Source organism: Rhineura floridana, chromosome 5 (genome assembly GCF_030035675.1).
Source record: "Rhineura floridana isolate rRhiFlo1 chromosome 5, rRhiFlo1.hap2, whole genome shotgun sequence".
Taxonomy (NCBI): Eukaryota; Metazoa; Chordata; class Lepidosauria; order Squamata; family Rhineuridae; genus Rhineura; species Rhineura floridana.
Genome location: NC_084484.1, coordinates 43,065,383 through 43,092,123, shown reverse-complemented (window position 1 = coordinate 43,092,123; position 26,741 = coordinate 43,065,383). Strand labels below are relative to the sequence as shown.

The 26,741-nt window shown below is 42.3% G+C and overlaps 1 protein-coding gene across 4 annotated transcripts in view; it reads right to left on the bottom strand.

Annotated features, from left to right (window-relative positions):
* Positions 1-224: 224 nt before the first annotated feature.
* Positions 225-26,741, bottom strand: part of UBAC2 (UBA domain containing 2) — a 138,154-nt gene continuing 111,637 nt past the window's right edge. The window contains exons 8-9 of one of the 4 annotated variants that reach the window (XM_061626579.1): positions 3,905-3,994; positions 225-791 (exon numbers count right to left, since the gene is read on the bottom strand). In XM_061626579.1, coding sequence (XP_061482563.1) covers positions 684-791; positions 3,905-3,994 — 198 coding nt within the window. In that variant the 3' untranslated portion in view covers positions 225-683. Of the gene's footprint in view, positions 792-1,630; positions 1,679-1,890; positions 1,933-3,871; positions 3,995-26,741 lie in introns of those variants that run through there. The other 3 variants (XM_061626578.1, XM_061626581.1, XM_061626582.1) reach the window with 3 other exon arrangements.

Below are 26,741 nucleotides of genomic sequence, written 5' to 3'. Positions count from 1 at the left end.
CAGTTGTTACCAACTAATTCACTTTTATTTCTCTTATACCCATGTTTTCAATGAATTGTATATATTTTATTAAATGTATATGGTTAATCTACTGTGACTTTCCAATATCTCTGTTAATTTTTTTAGTATCTCTGTTTAGTCACATGGATGATTTAAAGGTTAAAGAAGGGAGAATGGAGATTTAACATTTTTCATAAATGTTAATAGAATCCTCTGAACAATAATCACAGTCCTCTCTCCCTTTATTGAAATCACACAGCCAATCATAAAGGAGGTAAACGAAATATAGTATTCAAAAATATTTAAGATTAGAAAAAAATGATACAAGAGGTAAAAGCCTGCATTTTTGGCAAAAAGCTGTTTCCTCTTGTTTCCTAGTTATTAGGAATGGTAATAGATTGTATGCTGATTTGGAGGGGGAGAACCACCAAATTTTCCAAAATAAATACTGAATATAATGTATTTTTACAATTTAAAGTACTCTTCAAGTGCAGTACACATCACCATTCAAGGGTCAGACATTTCCAGTGCCATCCATCATTTCTGCTCTGGTATGCCACATGCGAAGAGTCAGCTTCCTCTTCCTGATTTAGACATTCAGGAGTCTACCCAGCAAGTAGGTAAGTCCTCTTCTGGGGAACACAGCAACCATGTCAATTCAAGTTCTTCATTGCAGGCACTCCTCAGTGCTGGAGCAGAAAATTGGTGGCTACATTAAGGTCATTATTTGAAGCCCTCAAAGCTTCCAAAGCATCTACCCGGGAAAATCCCATTTCCATGAGCCGTGCGACCTAGCAGAAAAATAAGGAGACAAAAAACGCTCTTTATCTGGAATTCAGATAAGCAGCTGACAAAAGAACATACTTTAAAGAACTGACTGAGAATACATAAATATACTACACGATAGGACCCTGACTACCGTATGGAAGGAACTCATACTTTATCTCCTCTCCACTCCAGTGTTAAACTATTTTCTCGAGTTTGATGATGGAAAGGGGAGAAGCTGTTGCAGACTTCTCTACTGAGATCTGGGCTTTTTCAGTGTTAAAAAAAAGGGCATGGGAAGGAGTGACCCTTGCAGTGGTCGCACCAGAGAAGTGTGAGAAATCAGCCTGTTTTCAAATCTTTTCACTGAAGTGCTGTTTTGAGACAATGATGCTACAAACACGCTCATTGCCAGAGCATTGTTTCCATTAGCCACACGTACAGGGGGAATGGGTTGATCTGCAGATCAGTTAGAAAATCTCTTTGAAGCTGAATTTTTAAAAAACGGCACTAAAGCTGCTCCCATCAGGTTTTACAGTAAAAAGGGGGTGGGGTATGACTAGCATCACGTGTCCCCATTTTCAGGAGAGGTGGAGATGTGCTAGAACTGGCAGAACAGTGAGCGTGTTTCTATCCTCCGACTTTTCACATGGAGCTGTTCTTCCTCCCACGTGTAACTGAAATGGTACAGTCCTATGAGAGCAGTGTATCACCTCAAACAGGGAACATTTGCATTTACTTTCAGAGAACCACAGTAAGAAAATCACAATGATGATTATTAAAAGAATGTATATACCACCTTTCATTTTAAGAAGAAATACTCTTGAAATTGGAGGAAGACATGTTTAGAATAATATTCAGCTTGGTATCTATTTCTTTATCACAAAATAGTAGAGTTGTCGGTGTCCAAGTTCTCCGTTGGAGACAAATGTAAAACACAGTTAAGGATATACTATACAAGGATCAGAATATCCGAAGACCTTATTTTTGGACATAATCAAAAGGAATGTGAAAATCAACAGTCTCTGAGAGTGTCTTTATAATTGCACTTACATGCCAAAAGAGGAGGAAGAATGTTATGCAGGCAAAAGATATATGGAACCTTGTTGATATGGTCTACTATCAGGATCTCATTGTCCATTAAAAAGCAGCTTCAGGAGGGGACCACTCAAAGTGAAAAAATGTGTGAGAAGAAGAGTGTTAAATATTTTCCTCAACTGCTACAGACTGGTGTCACCCAAACTCTCTCCCCCCCCCTTTGGGGTTCAAAACACCAAAACTCTCTCTCTCTCTCTGTGTGTGTGTGTGTGTGTATTAGTTGGAGGAAGGTTATTTGGAGCAGAGAAGCAGATAGTAGGAAAAGAGTTTACACCCCTACCACTACATCACTCCAATTTGAAAAAAAGTGTCAAGGATGTGTTACCTGTATTTCTAAGAAACATTTAATAATGCCCTTCACTAAATTCCCACTGAACAAAATTGTCTTTCTAAAACAATGCTCACAACAAAGAAAAAGGCCTTTTGTTAAACACTCTGTGTGTGTGTGTGTGTGTAATTATTCAGTGAACACTGTTACTGTTAAGATCTAGTTAGGTCTTGGATTTGCAACATGGAACTGACATGTTTAAAATGGAAAATAAATTTCTAAATGAATCAACATTTCCAGACTGACAGCATGCATGCTTTTAAAGAACAGAGAATGATCAGTATTTGTCACGGCCCAGATTTTCAGTTTTTCCTCCCCAATTATAATAATGAATCAGAGGGACAGGCAAGTCAGGAAAGCCCCTGCATTGGCTCACCTGGGACCAACTGCCATTTGGCTCCTTTCCTCTCCACTAAGCTACCACTTTACCAAGCTGAATCAGGGTGAGAGTCAAGGCAGCGAGGACACCCTTCCATTGACTCAGCTGGGCCCAAGTGCCATTTGGCTTCGTCTGCTCCCAGAACTGTCTCATGCCATCTTCATTGTGTGCCATCATGAAAGATCTTGTACCTGAGTTTGCTTATTTTTCTGTTCTTCCCCTCCCTTTTCCCATTTGTATCAAGTCTCTCAGCATGCAAACTATGGTTCTGTCAGTCCAAATTCTCCATTGGATACAAATACCAAACACTATAATTTGTGGCACTAAATAACAGTCAGAATATCCAAAGACCTTATTTTGGGGCATAATCAGAAGGAATTAAAAAATCAACAGTGTCTGAGATGATTTGTGTGATTGGCATATAAACGTAGTAAAATAAATAAAAGAAGCAAACTACTATCTCACATATAATTTAAAAGTTCTTGCCATCAAAAATAGTTGCCATCCTCTTGAATCACAATTGATTCCAACTTTATCAGGGAAACATTGCTATTGTATCTACTGTATTTACCGGATATGGAATTTTATGTTGTAATTTGTCCTGTGGCCATAGGGTTAAGGGCAGCATATACATTTTTGTAAAATAAATACAATATTAGTAACAAAAAAAGAAACTGAGAAGTTTTTATATGGTCCACTGACAGAACACTAGAGTTCTAGCTCCATTAAATGCCCAATCCACACACATTTCACCACTAATGTTAATAAAGGGATGCCATGGTAACTATCAAAATCCACAAAGGGCTCCTCTAGCACAAGTACCATTTTTTCCACTTGTACGGTTGATGGAAGAGCATGAACAGCACAGCTCTCATATATGGATTATTTCAATGCACAGTGCATGACTAGAGAGAGTGCAGACTTTTGGACAAAATTATCTGTGATACCAGCACCCTTCCAACTCCAATGCTCATAACAAAGGAAAGAAGGACCATTATATTTGTTTTTAAACTCTCTCTCTCTGTGCGCATGCCCATACCCTGCATCTAATACCCTAAACCTTTTTCCTGTGGACAGGAACCACAGCAGGATCAGACAATGTACATGGTTGGCTTCCCATGTTCAGTACAGGAATGCCCAAGGGAAAAGGCACGCTTTCTGTTCTCTATTTGGGTATTACAGCGTTAGGTAGGGAGGACGGGAAGCCATAGAAGTGCCCTAAATTAAGCAGAATCGCACAGCATGCCATGTAATCATGTTTCCCCCTGCCCCTTCACCAGTATAATTGTCCAGATCCTTGCCTGTTCTTCAGAAACTTCAGCTTGAGGCAGTACCTCATGTTCAGTCTGGTGATTATCCTGATAGTTTGCATTATGTCGATGACGTAAAGGAGGAAAGAGACGATTCCAGTTAATCATTCCACCCTGCAAACAAATATTCCAAATTATTATTATTTAAATACAAACTCAGTAAAACCATTATGGCTGAAGATGAAATCAGTCTCTTTACACATCAATCAATATTGTTCACATCACAGGCTGAATGTTGGAGAACAATACCCTACCCTCTGTATGAGATTGTGGAGATCATGATTGATTTCTGTATGGATTATGAAATGAGTGAGAATGGTAATGAACTATGGAGTGCAAAATACAAGGTTATGAATAAACAGGTATTTGGAACAATGTATGGTGGATGCGGTGGGGTAGATATGTCTAGGGAGTATAAAATAAATAAAGATCATTTTAAAAAATCAATCTCTGTCATGCAAAATAAATCCTTAAACATTTTGAGACCAGGATATTTGAAGGACCAACTCCTCCTATACAGTCTGTGCTCTGTATTCAACATTGGAGGCTTTGCTATGTGTCCCATTAGTTTCAGAAGCATGATTGCTGGGATGCAACTAGGAGCAGTTGTGGGTGTAGCATCCCTTCATTCTTTTTCCTGACTCCTAACTGAGCAGAGCAGAGGGAGCTGTGTCAGCTGGTCCAGAGGATATATAAGCGAGCCAGCTCTCAGACAGCGAGCTAACAGGAGTTTGGCAGAGGAGTTCAGCGGGGGAGGTCAAAAGGGGTGCCCCTCATTTTTTTTTCTTGTATGGCACACCACATACCAATGGGACTCTCCTGTTTACCCTATAGGAGGACAGGACAAAGCATAGGTTATTCCAATACAAGTAGAAAGAAACAAACAAAAGGCAGTAGAGACTATGGACGGGAAGGACACTCCAGTGGTGGTGACCTGCAAGCTGTGTGCAATGTTTGTTTTCTTGTCCAAGAACAACATGGCGTACACATACAAGAAGTGCAAGCTGGTGGTGCTGCTGGAAGAAAATGTGAGAAGCCTGGAACGGCGGGTGGCCACACTGAACAGTATAAGACAAAGAGTTCTTAGATAGAACACTGGAACAACAACAGAGAAGCACAAGAGGTGGGAAAAGAACAGCATGTTGAAGCAGAAGAGGTGACTTTTTACGAGTGCTCAGGCTATCAGCAAGAAATACACACACAACATGCGATCATATCAACCCAGACCCCGCCTTTTCACTTTGATTTGTAAGAGGGAAAGTGTATTTAGGAGCAGGGTTTGAGACTCAAGATGGTGATCTGAGCTCCAACATGTGTAACTATGTTCTCAAGGAACGCAGTGCAGGCCTGCAGGCCACAGACCGGGAAGGGAGTCTGTATGTCAGTGCACACAGTGCCTTGAGGCAAAGAGAGTCCTTCCTGCTTTTTGGTCAGAGCTCCTTCACACCACTTCAGTTGTATTCCACTGCCCACTCCTGGGCCTAGGATAGGTAATATCTGCTGCCTGTCATTCCTTATAGCAGTAGGGAACTTTGATCTCTTTAGTTTAAAGTTATGAATGGGTTAGGATATTAATGGTTAATGCTGCCAAGCACCCAGTGATTTTGTAATGCTATTCTTCTCTTTTTTCTCAATAAAAGAAAGCTCTGCTTTAGTCTAGTTTGGACTTGCATTTTTTGGGGTATACACACACTATTTAGGCACATTTCAGGGCAAAGCACTTGGTTTATCCTTAGCAAAAGATCCTCCTCCTGTCAAGGAGGCATATTTAATGGGACACGTGGGTGGCAGGTTTACACACTCATGCTCCCAAGAGAAACGTGTGTTAACACTATTGTGGAGAGCATCAACGAAGTGGAGGAAACTCTGTGGAAAAGAGTGACAGTTAGGAGCAGAAGAGCTAGAAGACACCCATCACCGGTGGAACTATGGAACTGCTTTCAGGCATTTGAGGATGAGACTGGAGGACAGCTTGCAGGGGAAGAATTACAGGAGATCCCACGCAACAGCAAGCAAGAGGCTGAAGCTCAGTTAAACAGAGACAATGAAACCACGCCCCACGACAAGAAGAAGAGAAGTCGTAGTAGGAGACTCTCTACTGTGTGGGATTGAAACCCAAGTATGCCAAGAAGATCCATGGACTCGCCAGGCATGCTGTCTCCCTGAAGGACATATTAGAGATGTGATGGAAGGGTTGCCATCATTCATAAAGCCCACTGACAGATATCCTTTCTTCTCATCCATGTGGGAACAAATGATTCTGCCAAGCGGAGCTACGAAGAAATCACGTCAGACTTTGAACCTGTGTGAAGGAAACTAAAGGACTTTGGGGCCCAGATAGTTTTCTCATCCATCCTTCTGGTACTTAGAAGAAGAGTAGAAAGGGAAAGAAAAATACTCCGGGTGAATGACTGGCTATGAAGGTGGTGCCAATGCAAAATAATTGGATTCTGGGACCACAGGCTACACTTCCTGGAAGATGGATTGCTGGCAAGTGATGGATTGTACCTCACAAGGACTGTGGAGAATGAGTTTGGCCACAGCTTGGACAACATCATCAGGAGAGCTTTAAACTGAATACTAAGGGGGAGGAAGATGTAAATTTGGTGGTAACAAATAACAAAGGCTTGTGCACAGTAAGAGGAACTGAGAACGGCTCTAATGGGGTCCAGTAATAGTCTTCATAAAAATGTAGGAAGGAAGCCAGGCCGTAAATCACATGGTCTTCAATGTCTGTATATTAATGTATAGGAAACAAGCAGGATGAACTTGAACTCTTAATACAGGAGAGTAAATACGACTTGATAGGTATAACTCAAACTTGGTGGGATGACTCCCATGAGTGGCATATATCAATTGAAGGACAGAACTTATTCAAAAAGAACAGAAGGAATAGAAAGGGAGTCAGAGTCGCACTATATGTTAAAATATATATCTCTGAACAGAAAGACAGGAGGGACGAGCTTGGTAGCTCCACGAAGAGTATCTGGATTAAAATTAATGGGGCAAGGAATAAAAGGAACATGGGGTTGGAGTCTACTACTGACCACTCAATCAGGGAAAACATGAGGATGAAACTTTTGCAAAGCAAATTGCCAATGTTTTGAGGAGGCATGATGTACTAGTAATGAGGGACTTCAATTACCCCAATATCTGTTGGGAGACAAATTCTGCCAAGAAATTCCTGACTTTTGTTGGTGATAACTTTCTCCTACAAAAAGTGGAAGAAGCAACTAGAGGATCAGCTAACCTTAATTTGATTCTAACCAATAGAGATGACTTGGTTATGAAGTGGCAGTTACGGGAACTCTGGGAGAAAGTGACCACACTATACTTAAGTTTTTGATTGTAAAGGAAGCAAAAGCTGAGAGTAGCCATAAGCTTATCCTTGACTTCAGGAAAGCCAATTTTAATAAACTCAGAACAACGGTAAGTAAGGTTCCATGGCAAGCAACCCTAATGCGAAAAGGAGTCCAAGATGGGTGGCACAATGGTAAACAATTCCATCAAGGAAAAGAGGGGAAAGACAACAGAAGAAGCCAATGTAGCTTCACAAAAACCTTAGAGATGACCTGAAAACAAAAAAGGACACATACAGGAAGTGGAATGAAGGCCAGGCCACAAAGGAAGAGAGCAGACAAGTAGCACAGAATTGCAGGGATGGCATCTGGAAGGCTAAAGCTGAGAATGAGCTGAGATTAGTTTAGTTTAATTTCATTTATAAACCGCCCATAACCAACGGCTCCCTGGGCGGTGTACAACATAAGATAATACAATAAACCAACAAAAATCACGAAATATAAAAAATACAGATACATAATAACAATAATGTAATATTAAGATCACTAAACCATTAAGACATTAAAATACTTTAACATGAATTAAAATGCCTGGGAGAATAGAAAGGTTTTAGCCTGGCGCCGAAAGGATAACAACGTAGGCGCCAGGCGTACCTCCTCGGGGAGACTATTCCACAATTCGGGGGCCACCACCGAAAAGGCCCTGGATCTTGTCACTACCCTCCGAGCTTCTCGATGAGTCGGTACTCGGAGGAGGGCCTTAGATGTCGAACAAAGTGCACGGGTAGGTTCGTAGCGGGAGAGGCGTTCCATCAGGTATTGCGGACCCGCACCGTGTAAGGCTTTATAGGTCAATACCAGCACCTTGAATCTAGCCCGGAAACAAATCGGCAACCAATGCTAACGGGCCAGAACAGGTGTAATATGTGAGGACCGATTGGTCCTCGTCAACAGTCTGGCTGCTGCGTTTTGCACTAGCTGCAGCTTCCGAACCGTCTTCAAGGGCAGCCCCACGTAGAGTGCATTACAGTAATCCAATCTAGAGGTCACCAGAGCATAAACAACTGAGGCGAGGTCGTCACTGTCCAGATAGGGGCGTAGTTGGGCTACCAACCGAAGGTGGTAGAACGCATTCCGAGCCACTGAGGCTACCTGAGCCTCCAGTGACAAGGAAGGATCGAAAAGAACCCCCAGACTACGAACCTGTTCCTTCAGGGGGAGTGTAACCCCATCCAGAACGGGATGAACATCCACCATCTGTGCAGAAAAGGCATTCACCAACAGCGTCTCGATCTTGTCTGGATTGAGTTTCAGTTTATTAGCTCCCATCCAGTCCATTATCGCGGCCAGGCAACGGTTCAGCACATCAACAGCCTCACCTGAAGAAGATGAGAAGGAGAAATAGAGCTGCGTGTCATCAGCATACTGATGGCAACGCACTCCAAAACTCCGGATGACCGCACCCAGAGGCTTCATGTAGATGTTGAAAAGCATGGGGGACAGAACCGATCCCTGAGGGACTCCACAATGGAGAGTCCAGGGTATCGAGCAATGCTCCCCAAGCACTACCTTCTGGAGACGATCAGCCAAGTAAGAGTGGAGCCACTGCCAAGCAGTACCCCCAACTCCCAACTCCACGAGTCTCTCCAGAAGGATACCATGGTCGATGGTATCAAAAGCAGCTGAGAGATCAAGGAGAATCAACAGAGTTACACTCCCTCTGTCCCTCTCCCGACAGAGGTCATCATACAGGGCGACCAAGGCTGTTTCTGTGCCAAAACCGGGCCTAAAACCAGATTGAAATGGATCTAGATAATCGGTTTCATCCAAGAGCGTCTGGAGCTGGGCGGCAACCACCCATTCCAAGACCTTGCCCAGAAATGGAACATTCGCTACCGGTCGATAGTTGTTCAAATTATCTGGGTCCAAGGAGGACCTCTTCAAAAGAGGTCTCACTACAGCCTCCTTGAGACAACGGGGGACAACTCCCTCTCTCAAGGAGGCATTGATCACTTCCTTGGCCCATCCGGCAGTTCCAGCCCGGCTAGCTTTTACTAGCCAAGAGGGGCAAGGGTCCAGTACCGACGTGGTCGCACGCACCAGTCCAAGCACCTTGTCAACTTCCTCAAGCTGCACCAACTGAAACTCATCCAATAATTGAGGACAAGATCGTGATCTGGGTACCTCAATAGATTCAACTGTTCTAACATTAGAGTCGAGATCCCTACGGATGCATGCGATTTTATTTTGGAAGTGCCCTGCAAACTCGTTGCAGCGGGCTTCAGATGCCTCTGTGATGTCCTGAGGGCCAGAGATTAACAAGGGAATGCTTATCAGAGTTGCAGAGGGATAGCTAATACCCTGGAAGACAGAAATAAAATTCAAAGGGATCTTGGTAGGTTGGAGCATTGGGCTGAAAACAGCAGAATGAAATTTAACAGTTCTACACCTAGGAAAAAGACACCAAATGCACAGTTATAATATGGGGGATACTTAGCTCAGCAATACTACTTGCAAGAAGGATCTTGGGATTGTAGGTGATTACAAGTTGCATATAAGCCAAGAGTGCAATGTGGCTGCAAAAAAGGCAAATGCTATTTTAGGCTGCATTAACAGGAGTATAGTTTCCAAATCGCATGCAGTATTAGTTCCCCTTTATTTGGCAATGGTTAGTTGTTAGGAGACTCCTATTACCAACAGAGCTACAATGGCCAGAGTGGTTTAACAGGTAGCCCCTCTTCTGGGGATTGTAGCTCTGTGAGAGAAATAGGGCGTCTCCTAACAATTCTCAACACCATTCAGAAAATACACTTAGGATACTTTGAGAGGAGAAGCCATGGCTATTTAAAGTGCAATAAATATCTGGTGTGGATCTGGCCAGGGACAGCTTTGGTTTAAATTTGGATGGGAGACTACACATGTCTGCTGTAGAATAAAAAGGTGGGAGAAACTCCAAAAAATAATGATACTGTTAACAATGTTTTCCTTTTGGAAAGGGGCTTTCCCTCTGTCCAGTTCCCACCCACCCAGTCTCCTCCCCCTCCCTCCCCCTTTGCTCTCCTTCCTGTCCCTCCCCTATGGTCAGTTTCAGCTAGCTGAAGCATGATTGCACAGGAGTAAATCCCATTGAACCCAATAAACCTCCCCTCCCCCTTCCTTTCCTCTCCTGTCACCTCCCCTTCCAATTCCCTCCCCCCTCCTCCTTCCCTCCCCCTTGGTCAGTTTCACCTATCCTAAGCGTGATTGCATGAAAGTTAATCCCACTGAACTCAATCAACATGCAAATGATCAGATCTCCCCTCCCCCTCTAATTTTCCTCCCTTCCCCCTCTTGTTTCTTCCTCTTCCCCTCCACTTGCATGCCCTCCCTTCCCTATGGTCACTTTCGTCTTTCCTAACCATGATTGCACGGGACTAAATCCCACTGAACTCAACAAGCATGCAAACAATCAAACCTGCCCTCCTCCTCTTCAGCCCTCCTTCCTCCTTCCCTCTGTCCTTCCTCCTCCTCTCCTCCCCCTCCCTTCTCCTCCCCCATGGTCTGTTTCACCTATCCTAAGCATGATTGCAGGGGAATACCACTGAACTCAGTAAGCATGCAAATGGATCAATCCATTCTCAGCAGACTTGCACAGGATCCCATTTCTTACCTTCCAGATTAAAAAGCAGAGAAATTCATTAATAGGCAAAAAACCCTTGCAGTTTAAGAATGTACCTATAGCCAACAGATATTTCTATCAGACTTTAAAAAGCAGGGAAATTGGGCTATAATGAATGCACCAGGGGAGCAGAAGACCTGACCTCCTCTCTGAGATATTGTACCGCCCTACAAATTTGTAAAAGTGCAAATACAATTTGAGTTGGTCTTCTACAGTTCAATCCTGGGTAGCTTGGAAGAATTTGGGAACATGTGCCTCTGAGCATATGGTGAGTGGTGGCACACAAAAGGCAAAACCCACCCAACCCGTCAGCAAGGAAACCATATCTGAAATATAGGCATAGAACCAGACATATGATATACAAATCTATATTACAGATAAACATAGACAGATGTTAATAGCACTATAAGACTCCAGTCCCAGACTAGCTGGAGCCCTCAATAAGAGTATTCCTCTTATTGGGTTGGGGTACACTAAACCTTCATTGCAGGTCCCACTTATATTCTTCAGTGTCAATATTAACCCAAAGCCAAGACGTATCTACAAAAAATACCCCTCTCTTTTGAGCGTACTGGTCTACTCTACTACTACTACATATTCAATATCAGGATGTGACAGGAACTGGTCTTCATGGTCAGTTGTGATGTTCCTGTATTAGTGTATATATGGTAAGTGCTGTTTGTATAGGAGATACATGGTAAGTGGAATGAAAGAGGAGGGGGGAGTGAATGGGCAGTAGAATGCTAGATGATTGGCTGAGTGTTTAGAATGGCTGAGAGTATAAATGGAAGGAGGACAGTTAAATCTGGGTGGACGTGAGAGGGTTGTTTTGGTGGGTTTGGAGAGGAGATTGTGCGGAGAGTTGGTGGATGTGAGGAGAGTGTGGCGTTCGGATTAATACTAAGACAAGTATCATAGCAATAGAAGAAACCATATGCTTATGTGCCTTTATAAAGAAATCTTGTTATCTTTGTTATTTAATAAATACTGTATTTGGTTTACCAAAGGCCTGATCCTTGGCTGGGGTTTCACAGACCAGAAGGTAGGGTAAGGTAAATACCAAGGCTGAAGAGTGACAAATGGTGGCAGCGGGGAAGGGAAGAATAACACCACAAGTATTCAGAGCAAACCAGGATTATCTGCATTGATACAAAGGGATTGGGACAGCTTAAGCACGCAGTCACAGAGGTAACCTGATAGAGAGACTCAGGCAGAGTCTCTGGGAATACGGGTTATAGGACGTGACTGGTGGTGCTGCCTAGCAGGGGGATCTGGTGAGGTCTATGCTAGAGCGGGGAGAGAAACCATAAAAAAGGACAGTCCGGACTGGTGGAGTCCCTGGTGGTGCCTAGTGACAGGCAGTAACCACGAGCAGGTAGGAACCTGACAGGGAGAGCCAGGGAAGGGCGTCACATCAGTTACCAGGAATGAGGAAACTCCTGGCAAAGTGGGTTCCCTCCAATATCAATGGGCCCTCTAGTTGGTTTACCAGTGAGAGGCAGCAGCTACTGCACTGTAATTTAGTGAGCAGCTATAAGCTACCTGCCACTGTAATCACCCACAATGTCCTGATATGACACTTCTCAGGGACACTGCAGGCAATTTAAAGAGGTCCAGAGGAGGCATCAGCACTGGTGGGCAGCACAGCTGCTCAAAGATGCTAGGTGCTCATGCCTGGCCTGCTGTCACCACTGGTCTCCCAAAATACCAATGGTTGCTAAAGTAGAAATTACCTGCAATCTGACTGCCTTTACAGCAACAATTTCTAGCCTTCAATGCACAAAAGATTGTAGTGGTGGGCAAAAGACTGAAAACCTCTGCCATGAAATATATCCCATGATCATTCTTTTATTCTCTGCCATTTATCCAATAATTAGGTTGATTGGTTTCACTGAACACATTCTACAGTTAACAGAGAATAGTGCTTTGTGTAAAAAATAGCCTTTGGCTAACTTATCTGAAATACCACCTCTGTCCCTTCAGACACTCTCAGGCGTTGAGATCAACAGAGGGGGCCCTTTTGGTAGTTCCGCCACCTTCAGAAGCTCAGGGTGGGGGTGGCCCAGGAGAGGGCATTCTCTGTGGCGGCCCCTAAGTTGGGGAACTCCTTCCCCACTGAGGTGCATCCGGCAACTTTGCTGTACAGTTTTAGGCAAATACCTCTTTGCCCTGACCTCTGGCACCTGAGATGTGTGTCTTTAGGACCTACCCTATTTTGGGATTTTAGGTTGTTTTTAAATTGTTTTAATGTTTTAACTTTTTTAAAATTGTTGTAACCCCCCCCCCCCCCGGACCTGTGGGTGAACAGCAAGTAATACATGATGACGATGATTATGAATAAATAAATAAATAAATGTTTGGCTAAATGATACAACTCACATTCATTGAGTGGTTGATTTTGCACAAGGTATGCAAACTCAATAGATTTAAAAATATTTGGTGTGACAACTTGAAAATGGCTAAGAATCAACCTTCTTCCCTTTGTGAAACCAACTACACCCCTGGCCTTTAAAAAAATTGCTCTTTTTGACTTTTATATAAATTCTATTGTCTGAATGACAGTTCAGCTATTTTGGAGAAAAGCTCGTTATATACTGCGAACATTTAAAATTAGTTATCTCAAGCTATATAGCACAGTCGGGAGGAGAGCCTGGCTGGGAGACCAGAGTCTGTGAGTTCATATCCCCGCTCGTGTCTCCTGGGTGTAAAGAGCCAGCTAAAGAACACCCCCCCAATGAGTGGCTCATGGGTTACGTGCTCTGCCACCTGTGCAGCTGTGGGCAAGCTGATGGTCCCAAGGAGCCCAGTTGCCCCAGTTGGCAGTTGCAGACAAGGAAGGGGCTGGCTTGTGCAGCTGTGGCAAGCTGAGCAGGCCCTAGCCAGCTGGGGAGGACTAGCAGAGGGAGGCAATGGTAAACCCCCTCTGAATACTGCTTACCATGAAAACCCTATTCATAGGGCAGCCATAAGTCAGGATCAACTTGAAGGCAGTCCATTTCCATTTCATCTCAAGTTTATCATTGCACTGTTCAGTCAAACCTCTTCTTACATGTGGCAAATCCATTGTCAAATCCATTATATGGCTAAAATCTTATATCCTGGGATACATTTCAAACCACAAACTCAACACTTTTGTGTTACTCAGGCAAACTTTTGGTTTTGGAGATTCAAAGGAGGCAACTTGGTTTTTCATGCAGTCAGGGATTTCAATACAAACATTCAGGATGCAATCCTATATATACTTACTGTAAGGATAAATATCACTGTACCTTTAAATGCACACGTCTAGTTTACTGGGAATAAATGAATTTAACTCAGTAGCACCTATTTCTGAATAGACATACACAGTGATGCACTGTCAGACCCTAACCCTTTACTAATGTTTTTGAGTTCCTTTGCAGGCATCAATTTAGATTTAGGAACCCAAACATGGATGTTTTGGTGACATTAGAAACTGTTAAGTTTTCACTACGAGTTCTGGTTTTTAAATAGGGATGAGGAACCTGTGGCCCTCCAAATGTTGCTGGACTACGACTCTCATCATCTATGACCATTTGCCATGTAGGCAGGGGCTGATGAGAGCTGGAGTCCAACAACTTCTGGAGAGCCACAGGTTCCCCACCCATGTTTTAAAACAACTGAGTGATATCTATCTAGGTCATATTCAGAGGAGATCCCTTGAAATCAATAGACTTGGTTTCAGTAGGTCTACCTTGAGTATAACTAACATTGGATATCACCCATTATCTTTTAGAGCATAGCTGACTGAACGAGGAAGAGTAAAAGAGGAGATCTATTATTCCTCATACTAACAATGACTCAGGATGGTCTTATTAAAAAAAAAATCTCACAAGGCATATCTCAGTATTTGTAATTAAAAGTTGTAGAAGATCTTTCTTATTATTTACTATTATGTATCTTATAGAGGGAATTGTTGAATACAGTTGTTAAGGATAAATTAAAATCCCCAGTGCTTGTAAAACTACAGTTCACTTGTCCTATCTAAACCAGCTTGGGCTTTATGGGAAATAGAACCAAAGTGGCCTTTATTTGACTTTGATATAAAATCTGGTGACCTGACCCTTACCTACATTCCAGTGGCTCGCATAATAAAAGCCGGTTTAAGCTGGAAACTTCCCTACTATGCATTTTCTGTATCACATTTGTGCTTATGGCCTTGCTTATTGTTACAAACATGCATTGCATAGAAATGTCAATTGCTATCCCAATGCCCCTCATATCCTTGACTTATACTACTCCTTTTGATATGTGAGCAGAGTAATATCGTGTCTGTCTCTGGTTTAGGGGGCGCCCGGTTGCAGCTGGGCCTCCCCTCAATAGTTGCCTTTGTCTGCTCTTGCATAGTGCTTATCTCAAGGACATGCGAAATATGCAGACAGAGAGTCTAAGAGATAGTCTTGATGTTTCTACTTTGTCCTTCCCCCGTACCCCTTTTACCTCCTTACACATGCCCCAAAGCTATGATAGTTGGCAATGTTTTCTTTGTGTTTTATGACGTGAACCCGATATTGTAAACTTCGGGGTAAACCTATATAAACCCTTGAACACCAATAAACGAGGTTCCCATGCTGGCCTGCTTCGGCTTGTAAGTATTGGGTCCCCTTTGCAAAGGTTTTTGTCTCGTGTTACTTGATCTCTGATAGTGGGTTCATTTGCACTCAACTCCGCACTCTTCCCGGGTGTAAAAAGCGAGTTGGGGTTGACAGGGCGACTTGCGTGTTGGGTTTGGACCTAACACAGTCTTAAACAGGTACTGATTTTCACCCACAATTAATAGAAATGATGTTTCTTTAGTACTGCAGAGTCAAATTTATTGAAAGCAATAGAACTGGCACTTATTCCTGCAACAAGTCACTTCAGAAGACCCTCTAGGCATATTTATAAGGAAGAAGGCACTATAAAGGAGATGGCCTTTTTAAAGGTATTCAGTTCTCATACTGGAGACAGTTTTAAATCTCTGTGCTTAATACATTAATGCCTTGTTTATAATTATTCTGTATTCAATATACAGTAAATGTCTATTAACCTTGCACTTAGATCAATAATACTGCCCTGCTTTTTGAAGTAGCCCAATTGGCACAATATGAATGAGCAAATGTGTGGACTCCTGGAGAGGCAGTTCTTTAGCTCCTCCCTGGTCATCCTGCTGCTGCACTGTGCCAAGCCATAGTTTGGCTTAACATGTTCTCCAAACCTGGGGCTCATGATTTTGCTCTCTACAGACAAACTGCGACCTGTAACAAAGGTTTGCCCTTACAGCATATGGTTAGTCTGAGAAAACTAAACTATGAGTCAGATGACACACTAAGCCAAATCATGGCTGAGGGCAATGCAGCAGCAAAATGACTTAGGAGGAGGGAGTAAAACACAATCTCCTCTCCAAAAACCTGGGCAATTGCTTGTTCATGCTAAGCCATGGTTGGTTTGGCTTCGCATTATGTGTGAAAAAGGGCATTATGATTGTTTTAAGGCTATATTGAGTAGAACACAATAAATCTGAAGTATCTATGTGGTGTTAATTATTCCCCCTCTCCTTTCTTAAGTAATTCTGATCTCACTAAAAGTTGTTCTTTCAAAAGACATAAAAGGCCTCTTTTTTCATTTCCCCCAGACTTTCAAAGCTGTTCTTCGTTTCTCCAGATTGATAAAGTCAAGCAGTTTTAGGCAGATTCTAACAATTTCTTACCCTAACTCTTCCTGTTATTTTAGCATCTACATCATTGAATTGCCACCTTACTTCCAGTAGCTACAAGTTCTAGCCTACGTTAGAAGGTCTTTGAAAAATATTTGATTATTTTTAAGAACTTAGTTTTAATTATTCCCCGTGGTATACATATGTATATATGGATATTCTCCCTTCCTCTCAGATTTGTGACAAGATTCCTTCCTTTCCTGTTTCTATAGGAATTTGGTTTCCTTCCTGTTAAGCCTATCAGGCCTGTTTCTCAGCAGGGTTCCCCCTTTAAAAGGAATCTATTTTTGTCCACTTACATTGTTTTTGTTTTCCTTTGGATGATCCCTATGCTGTTCTAACTGCTTTCTGCATTTTAAAAAAAGAAATCTAAAACTTGTTCAGTTTTTCTTTTTAAAAAATGCAGTGGCAAATAAAGATGCCATCAACTTTTTAATAGGTGGCCTAATTTTAAAACTTGCTTAAGACTTATTTGTAGGTTCACATAATCCTAACTATGGCACATGCCACAAGGGGACAAAATGTGATATCCTGTCAGTATCACCAGGGTATTATGTTAACACTGCACCCAGATATGACAAAGGAAAGTCAGAGTGTCATACACTGACCCAGTTTGCACATCACAGAGTCAATGAGTTGCTATGAATACACCAATCTGGACTGTTCTCTCTCACTACCACAGAGGAAAACCCCACAATCCCAGGTTTAACACTGCCATTGTCATCTAATGCTCTCCATCTTTGAAAAAGAAATAATAATGACCTAATGCATAGAGTTGTGATGAGGATTTGAGATAAATATTACTTAAGTAGCACTGAAATAATTGGGAATAGCTATGCTAATATAATGTGCTGTATTAGCTTCAGATAGCTGGAATGGTGTTACACCATATGGTATACATCACAATTTGATGAAAGAACATCCCCTCCCCCCTGCCCCAATAAGAAGGCATTAGACCTACAAGCATGCTCTCGCTCTCTCCCCGCCCGCCCTTCCCCCTTCAGATGGCCAGAACATAAAACTTGGGAATGAGCAGCATATAAACCTCTCTCCACTTATTTTCCATTAGCACCTTTCTCTTTTCTCTACTGTGAGGAACAGCTGCTTTATTTAGAACTTGAAGATCTTGCCTCATTTCAAAAGCTCCAGCAGGTTTCAGAGATTAGTAAAATTACAAGTCATCAGTACAGATGAGCAAAATCACTATATGCAGCCATGCATAACAATGAAAGAAGAATGGCCCCTTTATTTAGCACAGAGAGACTATACACTAATTTGAGAGTAAGACCGACTGAACACAATGGGACTTACTTCTAGGTAAAGCTACACAGGATTGTGCTCTAAAGATACATTTCTGTTCTTACCTTTGCCACCTTTTTCTTTATAGCTTTGGAAACATTTTTATACATCAGTGAGCAGGGGCTTTTTAAAAAATTGTTTTAGGGAGAAAGGCTAAGAATAACTGTTGCTATTTTTTCTAGGGAGTTTCAGTTTATTGTTCCCTCATCCATCGCATTATTAATTCCTGTTCAGGAACTCTATTGCTTCACCATGGTTTTTATTGTATTGAATAATTTTATGTATTTTTGTATTGTGGCTTGTGCTTTGTCAGGAAGCAGGGTAAAAATCAAATGAATTAATCAAAATTAACAATACAATAAATGAAGAACAGAGGTATGTGAAAAATCTAAATCTTCCACCTTGCATGGCAACTGTCCAACACTCTGAAGGACAAAAAGCCCTCTAGAACAGTGGTTCCCCGCCTTTATGAGTACGGGACCCCCTTTGTAAGCTCAAAAAATTTCATGAACCCCCCCCCATTGTAATTTTAGTCTCTGTTAACTGGAAAATGTTGCATGGTAAAATCACATATCCAGATATCCCTTTTCATAAAAAGCTCCCTGCAGCCAGTGTGGTGTAGTGGTTAAGGTGTTGGGCTACGACCTGGGAGACCAGGGTTCGAATCCCCGCATAGCCATGAAACTCACTGGGTGACCTTGGGCCAATCACTGCCTCTCAGCCTCATGAAAACCCTATTCATAGGGTTGCCATAAGTCAGAATCGACTTGAAGGCAGTACACAGGTACTAGGTAGCAGACAGGGAGGTGTTGCTTTCTCTTCTTAATGCAAAGGTCCAATCAAATTGGGATCCCCTGACAGTCTGAAGATGCACAGTCCTGTCTCCCAACACCAGTGGTTTGCAGTGTTGGGCTAAGATCCAGGTTCAAATCCCCACCCAGCCATGAAGCCCACTGGGTGACCTTGGGCCAGACACAGTCTCTCAGCCTGACCTAACTCACAGGGTTGGTGTAAGGATAAAATGGAAGATGGGGGGAACCATGCAATAATAATTAATTAATTAATTATGTTTCAGCTGCAGTATGTGGACCCCAGCCTCAGCCAACCTGCTGAGCTTTTAAAAAATCATCATCATCATCAGGAAGCAGCAATGTGGTAATGGTGGAGATGCTAGTTTGTTAAGACAAGAAAGTGGATAGGTTGAGGAGGATTAGTGCTTTTAGGCCTTGGAGTGGTTATCAGAATTAATAACTTGATTAGTCTGCACTTGGGGAATGACAGTGCAGCAGAAGACAGATCAGCGCATACACACACACAAACAAGATCAGCCTCAAAAGACCTTCTCTCCATCCCACCAGTTAAAACAGCCAGACTAGTGAGGACTAGGGAGAGGGCTTTTTTAATTGTGGCCCTCACCCTGTGGAACTCCCTCCCAAATGATCTCCGCCATGCCCCTTCTATGATGAGTTTCCACAGAGCCTTGAAGGCCTGGCTCTTTAGGCAGGCTTTTGGGGTGGGCTAGGTTTTACTATTATTGCTTCAGATTTTTAATGTTTAATGTATTTGTACGTTTTATTTTGTACGTCGCCCAGAGTGGCCGGATAACCAGCCAGATGGGCGACTAATAAATTTAATAAATAAATAAATAAATAAATAAAACACACCTGCCCCTCCTGCAAACATCTGCAGGTGTGCATGCTTTTGGGCACATGGGAGGGGGGAAACCCTCAACTGCTGCAGCATCTTGGAAAGAGGATGGTAGGGGCAGAATGTAGGTGAAAGAAAGGGGGACACTGGCACACACACTTAGCCTCAGAGATGGGGGGCGAGCAAGTCCTGAGCTTCCTCATTGCTCTTTGACTCTGTCTGGGCGGAAGGAGACATCTGGTCGGCCTCGCAAATAAGAATAATTTTTAAAAGGAGGTGGCAGTGAAGCAGGAGTCAAGAAAGGCAGGCAGGCTGGCTGTCAGGAAGGAAGGGGGAAAGCAGCCTTTTCTTGCAGCCTTGCTTCTTGTTGCTTCACGAAAAGCCCTCTCCTCTCATTCTAAATAAGGGCATCCTCAGCAGCGGCAGTGCAAGGAGTCGGGAGTCGGGATAGCAATCCCCTCTTCTTCCTGGTAGCACCTCCCTCAATTTCCTTTGGCATCTGCCATACGTGGTATAGGCAGATGCCTGCCCTTGGTGTGCCTGAAAGATGCTCTGGCGTTTCAGCAAAATCCTCCCCTCTCATTTGGAGCAAGGGGGAGGTGTCATCTGCAGCGGCAGTGGGGGGCAAACAGCATCCAGGTAGTGAAGAATTTTTTTAAAAAATAAATAAATAAATAATTTATTTACTGTTCATGGCTCTTTCTGGATTACTTTGCAGCCTCCCTGGGGGTCACAGCCCCCAGGTTGGGAACCACTACTCTAGAACAAAACTTGATTTACAAGTCAGGTTTCATTGGACAAATAATCTCATAAATGAAGTGCCACAGCTAAAAAAGCCCTAGATCTAAGGACAGGGGTTTCTCAGACAATCTTAAATTGCAGGAGAAAGCAGCTACTGTCATATTATCACTTTAAAAGGTTACCTGAGCAACAGTATAAAAACAAACAAGGAACCAAAGTGTGAACCAGGAAGTCCAAATGTTGACTTTGGCATAAGCTCTCTGACTTTGGACAGCCACTATCTCTGAAGTTCAAACCTCTATCTGCAATATGGGAATAATAATACTGCAACCTTGCCTTACAGAGTTGGTGTAAGGTTTCCTGAGATAATGCATGTAAAATCCTTTCAACAGTTTATTTATTTATTACCCGCCTTTCACCCAAAGGACACAGCACACGTTACATAAAAAGTATTTTAAAAGAGACCCTAACATCACAGGAAATGCAGCAGCACATCAATACAGTAGAGGGGGTGAACCCAACTAAAATATTACCTTACTCCACCCCTGCAAAAACCTGGGCAAAGGGGTGCATCTCTTGACCTGCAGATTATAGACTGCAGATTGAGTTGCCGATGCACATCAGTGCAAGATGCAGTTTAAAAAACACACTATATAAATGCCAACTTCTTTTTATTAACACGTCAAATGCTCTCTTTCCTGTCCCTGTGAAACAACCTCCAAACTATGAACCATTTACCACTATATATTCAGTTAATCCCCCTCTAGGATGCACACCTTAACGTGGTGAGGGGGTTTGAGAGTGTTGAAGAAGCTGAGAACAGTGCCATCAGGAGTCTAGACCAAGAGGCTAGACTACTAGCAGGGGCACCCAAGGCAGAATGGTCAAAGCTGAAACACCAGACTAAGATGCATCCAAACTCAGAGGAAGGTAATGGTAAACCACCTCTGAATATCTCTTGCCACGAAAACCCTATGAACAGAGTGTCCAAAATGCAACACGAGACAGTGCTGGAAGATGAGACCCCCAGGTCAGAAGGCACTCACCGAGCTACTGGGGAAGAACAAAGGACAAGTACGAGTAGCACTGTGACTAATGATGCAGCTGGGTCAAAGCTGAAAGGAAGCCCAGAGGCTGATGCGCACAGATGCAAAAGGAGAGTCCGGAGTTGTACGACGCACGCAATAGGAACAAGGAATGTGAGAAGCATGAACCAGGGAAAGTTAGAAATTGTCAAGCAAGAAATGGAACGTATCAACTTTACAATACTTGGCGTGAGTGAATTAAAATGGACGGGAATGGGACATTTTCAATCAGGCAACTGCAAAATATTTTATGCAGGAAATGAGAAATTAAGAAGAAACAGGGTTGCTTTAATAGTGAGAAGTGATGTAGCAAAAAGAAATTAAGAGATATAATGCAAGGTCTGAGCAAGTTATATCAATGAGATTTAACGAGAAACCTATTAACATAAACCATCATCCAAGTCTATGCTCCAACGGCAAACACAGAAGAGGAATTGGAGAGATTTTACGCAGAAGTACATAAATATAACACACCGAAACAAGATGTGCTGATAATCATGGGGGAGTGGAATGCAAAAGTAGGGAACAGACAAGAACTAGGAATTGTGGGAAAATGGAGCTTAGGAAATAGAAATGAAGCAGGAGAAAGACTTATTGAATTCTGTGAAGCCAATAATTTGTTTCTTACAAACACATTTTTTGAACAACTGAAAAGATGACTGTACAGGTGGACATCACCAAATGGTCAATATAGGAATGAAATTAATTATATAATTGGTAGCAGAAGATGGAGAAGTTCCATACTTTCTGTAAAAACAAGACCAGGAGCAGACTGTGGTACAGATCATGAACTGGTCATATAAAAAATAAAAAACCAGAGTAAAGCTAAAGAAGAACAACAAAGCAATCATAATGTCAAAATACAATTTAAATAACATCGCAGAAGAATATAAAGATCAAATAAGGAACAGATTTGAGGCTTTAACTTAGCTGACAGAACCAGAAGAATTATGGAATGAAGTCAGAGACATTATCAGGGAAGAATGCAAAAAGACAATACCTCTCGTTAAAAAGAGAGAGAGACCTCAATGGATGACTGAAGAAACTCTTAAAATGGTTAAAGAGGGAAGGAAAGCAAAAGCAAAAGGAGATAGAAACATGGACAGAACCCTACATGCAACAATACAGCAACTAGTACGTAGAGACAAAGATAGCTATTATAATAGTTACTGTATAGAAATAGAAGAGGACAACAAAAGGATAGAACAAGGATAGACATGGAATGAAATAAATAAATAAACAAGAGCCCTATTCCAAAAGATTAGAGAAAGTTGTTGGGAAAGAAGAGGCTCACATAAACATGATAACAGCGTTAAAACAAAAAGGACTTACTTGTGGCCATTGGTGAATTGCCATGATTTTTCTACACATAAATTAACTTTTAAATAAAAGGTGATTATAACAACAACAAAATGACAGCTTATCAAATGATTGCTCCAACTGCCATAATTAGTTGAGACAAAATATGCTACCAGAAAGGAAATGATGAAGATGCTGAACCAGTTCACACTTTATGTTGAACCACAGTTAAAAATAAATTATGATTTAATGGGAACAAGTGGTGTGCTGATGCACACTGCTCAATCGTGCCTGCTGTGTTCCTTCCTTGCTCCTGCCTTTTCCAGCACGGAGAAAATAAACCACGGCACTGGCTCAGCACTACATGTGAACAAATGTTTGTGGTTTATTTCTCCCAAATGAACCATAACTCATAAGCAAAGAAGAAACCTTGGGTTCTACTCATGCTTTGTTTGGAGAGTAACAAACCACAAGTGCTTGTTCACACTTAACAACAAGTCAGTGTTGTGGTTTGTTTCCTCTCAGCTAGAGAAGGAGAAAGTGAAGTGGGCATCACTGTTCACATTAAACCATGATTTAGTGTGAAATGTGAACCAAGCAGCTACAAAACAGCCTAGGAAAGTGTGAACGCTCTCTGTATAAGCCAGTAGATATCCATGAACCTTAAGCCTCAAGTCTGTAGAGAGAACAACTTGAACCTGTTCTTTACATTAAAATGGATAAAAAATGTTTCATCACTTGATCACAGCATGGAATGACCAAACAACATATTTCTAGCCAGGAGATTGGGGCAGCTGTCTACATATCATTCACCTATCTACTTCTTTGTAGCTAGCCTTTGTAGATCACAAAGCCAACTGGATTTTATTCTTAATGCTCTACTTGCGCTATCCCAGATTCAACCCAAAGAACACAATGACCAGTCCCCATATCAGGAACTTGGGATGCGGAAGGGGGTATTGTGCAGCTGTCTTTGTTCCTGTTTGTAATTATAAAAATGAGAACAGATGTGTGGTCCAGCACTGGATGGGAGCATGGATCCCTTAGAGCAGCCTTTCCCAACCACTGTGCCTCCAGATGTTGTTGGACCACAATTCCCATATTTCCTGACCATTGGCAATGCTGGCTGAGGCTGATGGGAGTTGTGGTCCAACAACATCTGGAGGCACACTGGTTGGGAAAGGCTGCCTTAGAGAATGAAGTGAAAATTAGGGATGTGCTTCAAACCATGAAGGGCCCCCAGTTTGGTGCTTCCAAAAACAGCCCAGTTTGGTTTAGACTCATTTGGAGGCTGCCTGATTAATCTCTGGTCTGAATCTGCATTCCAATTTTAAAGCTTAATGTCTCCCCACTCACTATTATGGGGAAATAACATGGCAATAGCTTGTTTCTGGATAAAATTTGCAGGTATAGTACCTCTTCTTCAGTTGATATAACCTGCCAAATTACAGATAGATATGTCCAAGGAATCAGAGGGTGAAACCCTTAGTTTGTTATTTCAAACTCCCACTTTGTCTCATCATCACCATTTGTTATGCTCTAAACTTTATAAACTAAGAAACCCCCATATGAATCTCTTGAGCATTCTGGTTGCCCTGTTCTGAACCTTTTCCAATTCTATGATATTCTTTTGAGATGTGCTGACCAGAATTGTACACAGTGGATTAAATGCTGCCATGTCATAGGCTGATATATTTATAAAGCAACTTGGTACAGCCAAGATGGAAAGCGTTTATCATTGTTCTTACTTCGAACAAAACACAGACATGAAGAGGTTATAATTGTACATAATTACAAACTTTGGAAACATATTGATCATATGATATTTTTCTAAAAAATGAACAAACACCCACTGAACCAGTGTTTGCAACTTAACTTAAAGCTTATATATCTCACAATGGAAATGTAGACAGTCAGTCAACAATGAAAAAATGCAGACAATATGTGTAAGACAGAGGAAATGAATCAATCAGTTTGAACACCTTGCCAGAGTTTCACAAACTTGCCTTCATGATAAGGGGGTTGTGTGCAGTTGCTATGGTAATCTCACTTTTCTTATCACTGCTTTCATTTAGATCTTGATGTCTACTGGAAAGAATACTGTGGGTCAAGACTGTCAGCGGTAAGACTGGGAAATTGAGCAAATTAAAAATGGAATAGGTGTGGGAAATGTATTTGTAAGGGGAAGTGTGCAGACTGTTTCATCACCTTGAATGCAGCATTGCAGAAGATGTTGCCCTCACAACATTTCATAAACACCTCTACATTCCGGAAGCTTCTCTGAGGTATAGACTGAAGCACTGAAAGCACGTATTTCCCTCTAAATTTGGGCTAATCAAGAAGATGTGGTTCCTGCTCATTCTCCATCTCCAAATGTATCTATCTCAGGTCTAAGAGAATCAAACAGCATGTCACTTATCCTGTATCAAGAGCTGACAGATTACTATCGGAGAGGGTTCCCTGTCAACAGCTGCTTAACATTATGCAACAGAGAAAGTTCTTCAGAAGAAAAATTACACACCATGAATGCTAATTGTGCACAGTAAAATGGAAATGAATAATGGACAGGTCCACTGTATATTTCAGCTGTGGCGTTTGCAGGTCATACATCATCAAGCTGAACAGATATGCTGGTCATGTTCTCATCTGTACTTATCTTTGCCTAAGGTAGCCATTTCCATCCCTATTGGCTTCTTCACATATTCACATTTCTTATATTCACAACTGGTCATAAAACCTACTAGCAGCTACCTGTACGAATGAGGGAAAGCAAAAATCATTAAAGGGCTGTGAGAGTCCACCTGGGGCACCCTCTCCACCATTTTATGCAGGGTGAAGGACCACTTAGAGCAGTGTTTCTCAAACTATGTTCTGTGGAACCATGGGGTTTCACGAAGCAGTCCACGGAGTTCCATGAAGAAAAACATCTTCCATGAAGACAAGTGCTGCAATGTTTGAATTCCACTAAGCTGTAGCCATGAAGTTTAAATGCACTCCTGAAGCAATTGTGTTGGGAATTCCTTCCTCTTCTTTTGTTCCCTTACCTGTGCTTTCCAAGAGTTAAATCAGTAGCATCTGGTGGGGCAGTGCAGGGGAGGGTGGCATTGCATAATTTTCTTCCCTATGCCATGTGTTGCTGCCGATTACTGACAGAGAGGGGGCGAGGTAGTGGGGAGTAGGCACAGTGTGAGTGCAGCAGCAGAGCCAATCTGCTGCTCCACACTCCTTCACTCTCAATGCAGCTGCATGCAGCATTGGGAAGTCAAATAAGCAACACTGCCCTGCCCATGCTGCCCACTACTGGGTTAAAGGTGCTGTTTATGCACTTGTCATGGGAGTCCCTTGTCCTGCTCTTAGCACCTTCCGTTGAGCTGCAGCCTGGATAGAGAGATAAGAACTCTCTCTGATAAGAGACAAAGCCTTAAGGATGGCAAACCAATTAAAGGCTTCTCCCATCAGAGGAGATCAGGAGATCGATAGCAAAGTTTTTCAAAGTCTCAAAGTTGCTGCTTTGTCTGGCTCTCCCTTGTTTATTCTCCAAATAATGATCTCCCTTACCCCCCTTTAAACACAATTTAAAAACATTTTACTGCAAGGGTTCTGCTGAAGTTTTGTTGAAAATGAAGGGATCCATCACAGCAAGTTTGAGAACCGATGGCTTACAGAATGCTTGTTGGGGTCACTCCGAGTTGCCATTATTGCTCTATTCAGTTGAGTGAGATTAGGAATTTCTGTTACTAGTTGCTGGGCTGCTGGAATTATAAGAAAAATAGTGAAAGACCTGCCATGTTTTCCACTATCCCAAACTGTACCTCCCAAAACACTACTGACCACACTCATTCCTGAAGCCAAGTTGCTAGCCTGATTCCACCTCATATAACCACATTCTGTAAGGTTGGTAGCTAAATGCCCAACCTTATGATGGGTAGGATGAATGCGCAGGAATGAGTCTGTATTTCGCATTGATGTATATTGCACTGACGCTGATGGAGTCAGGCCATACATTATCAAGGGCAGTGGACAGGCTTTGTCCCCATTGCAATGTGATTCCTAGTACATAACATCATTTTCCCCCATAGGAATGAAAAGTTCAGTATAGAGGTGCAGGGGAATAGGAGTC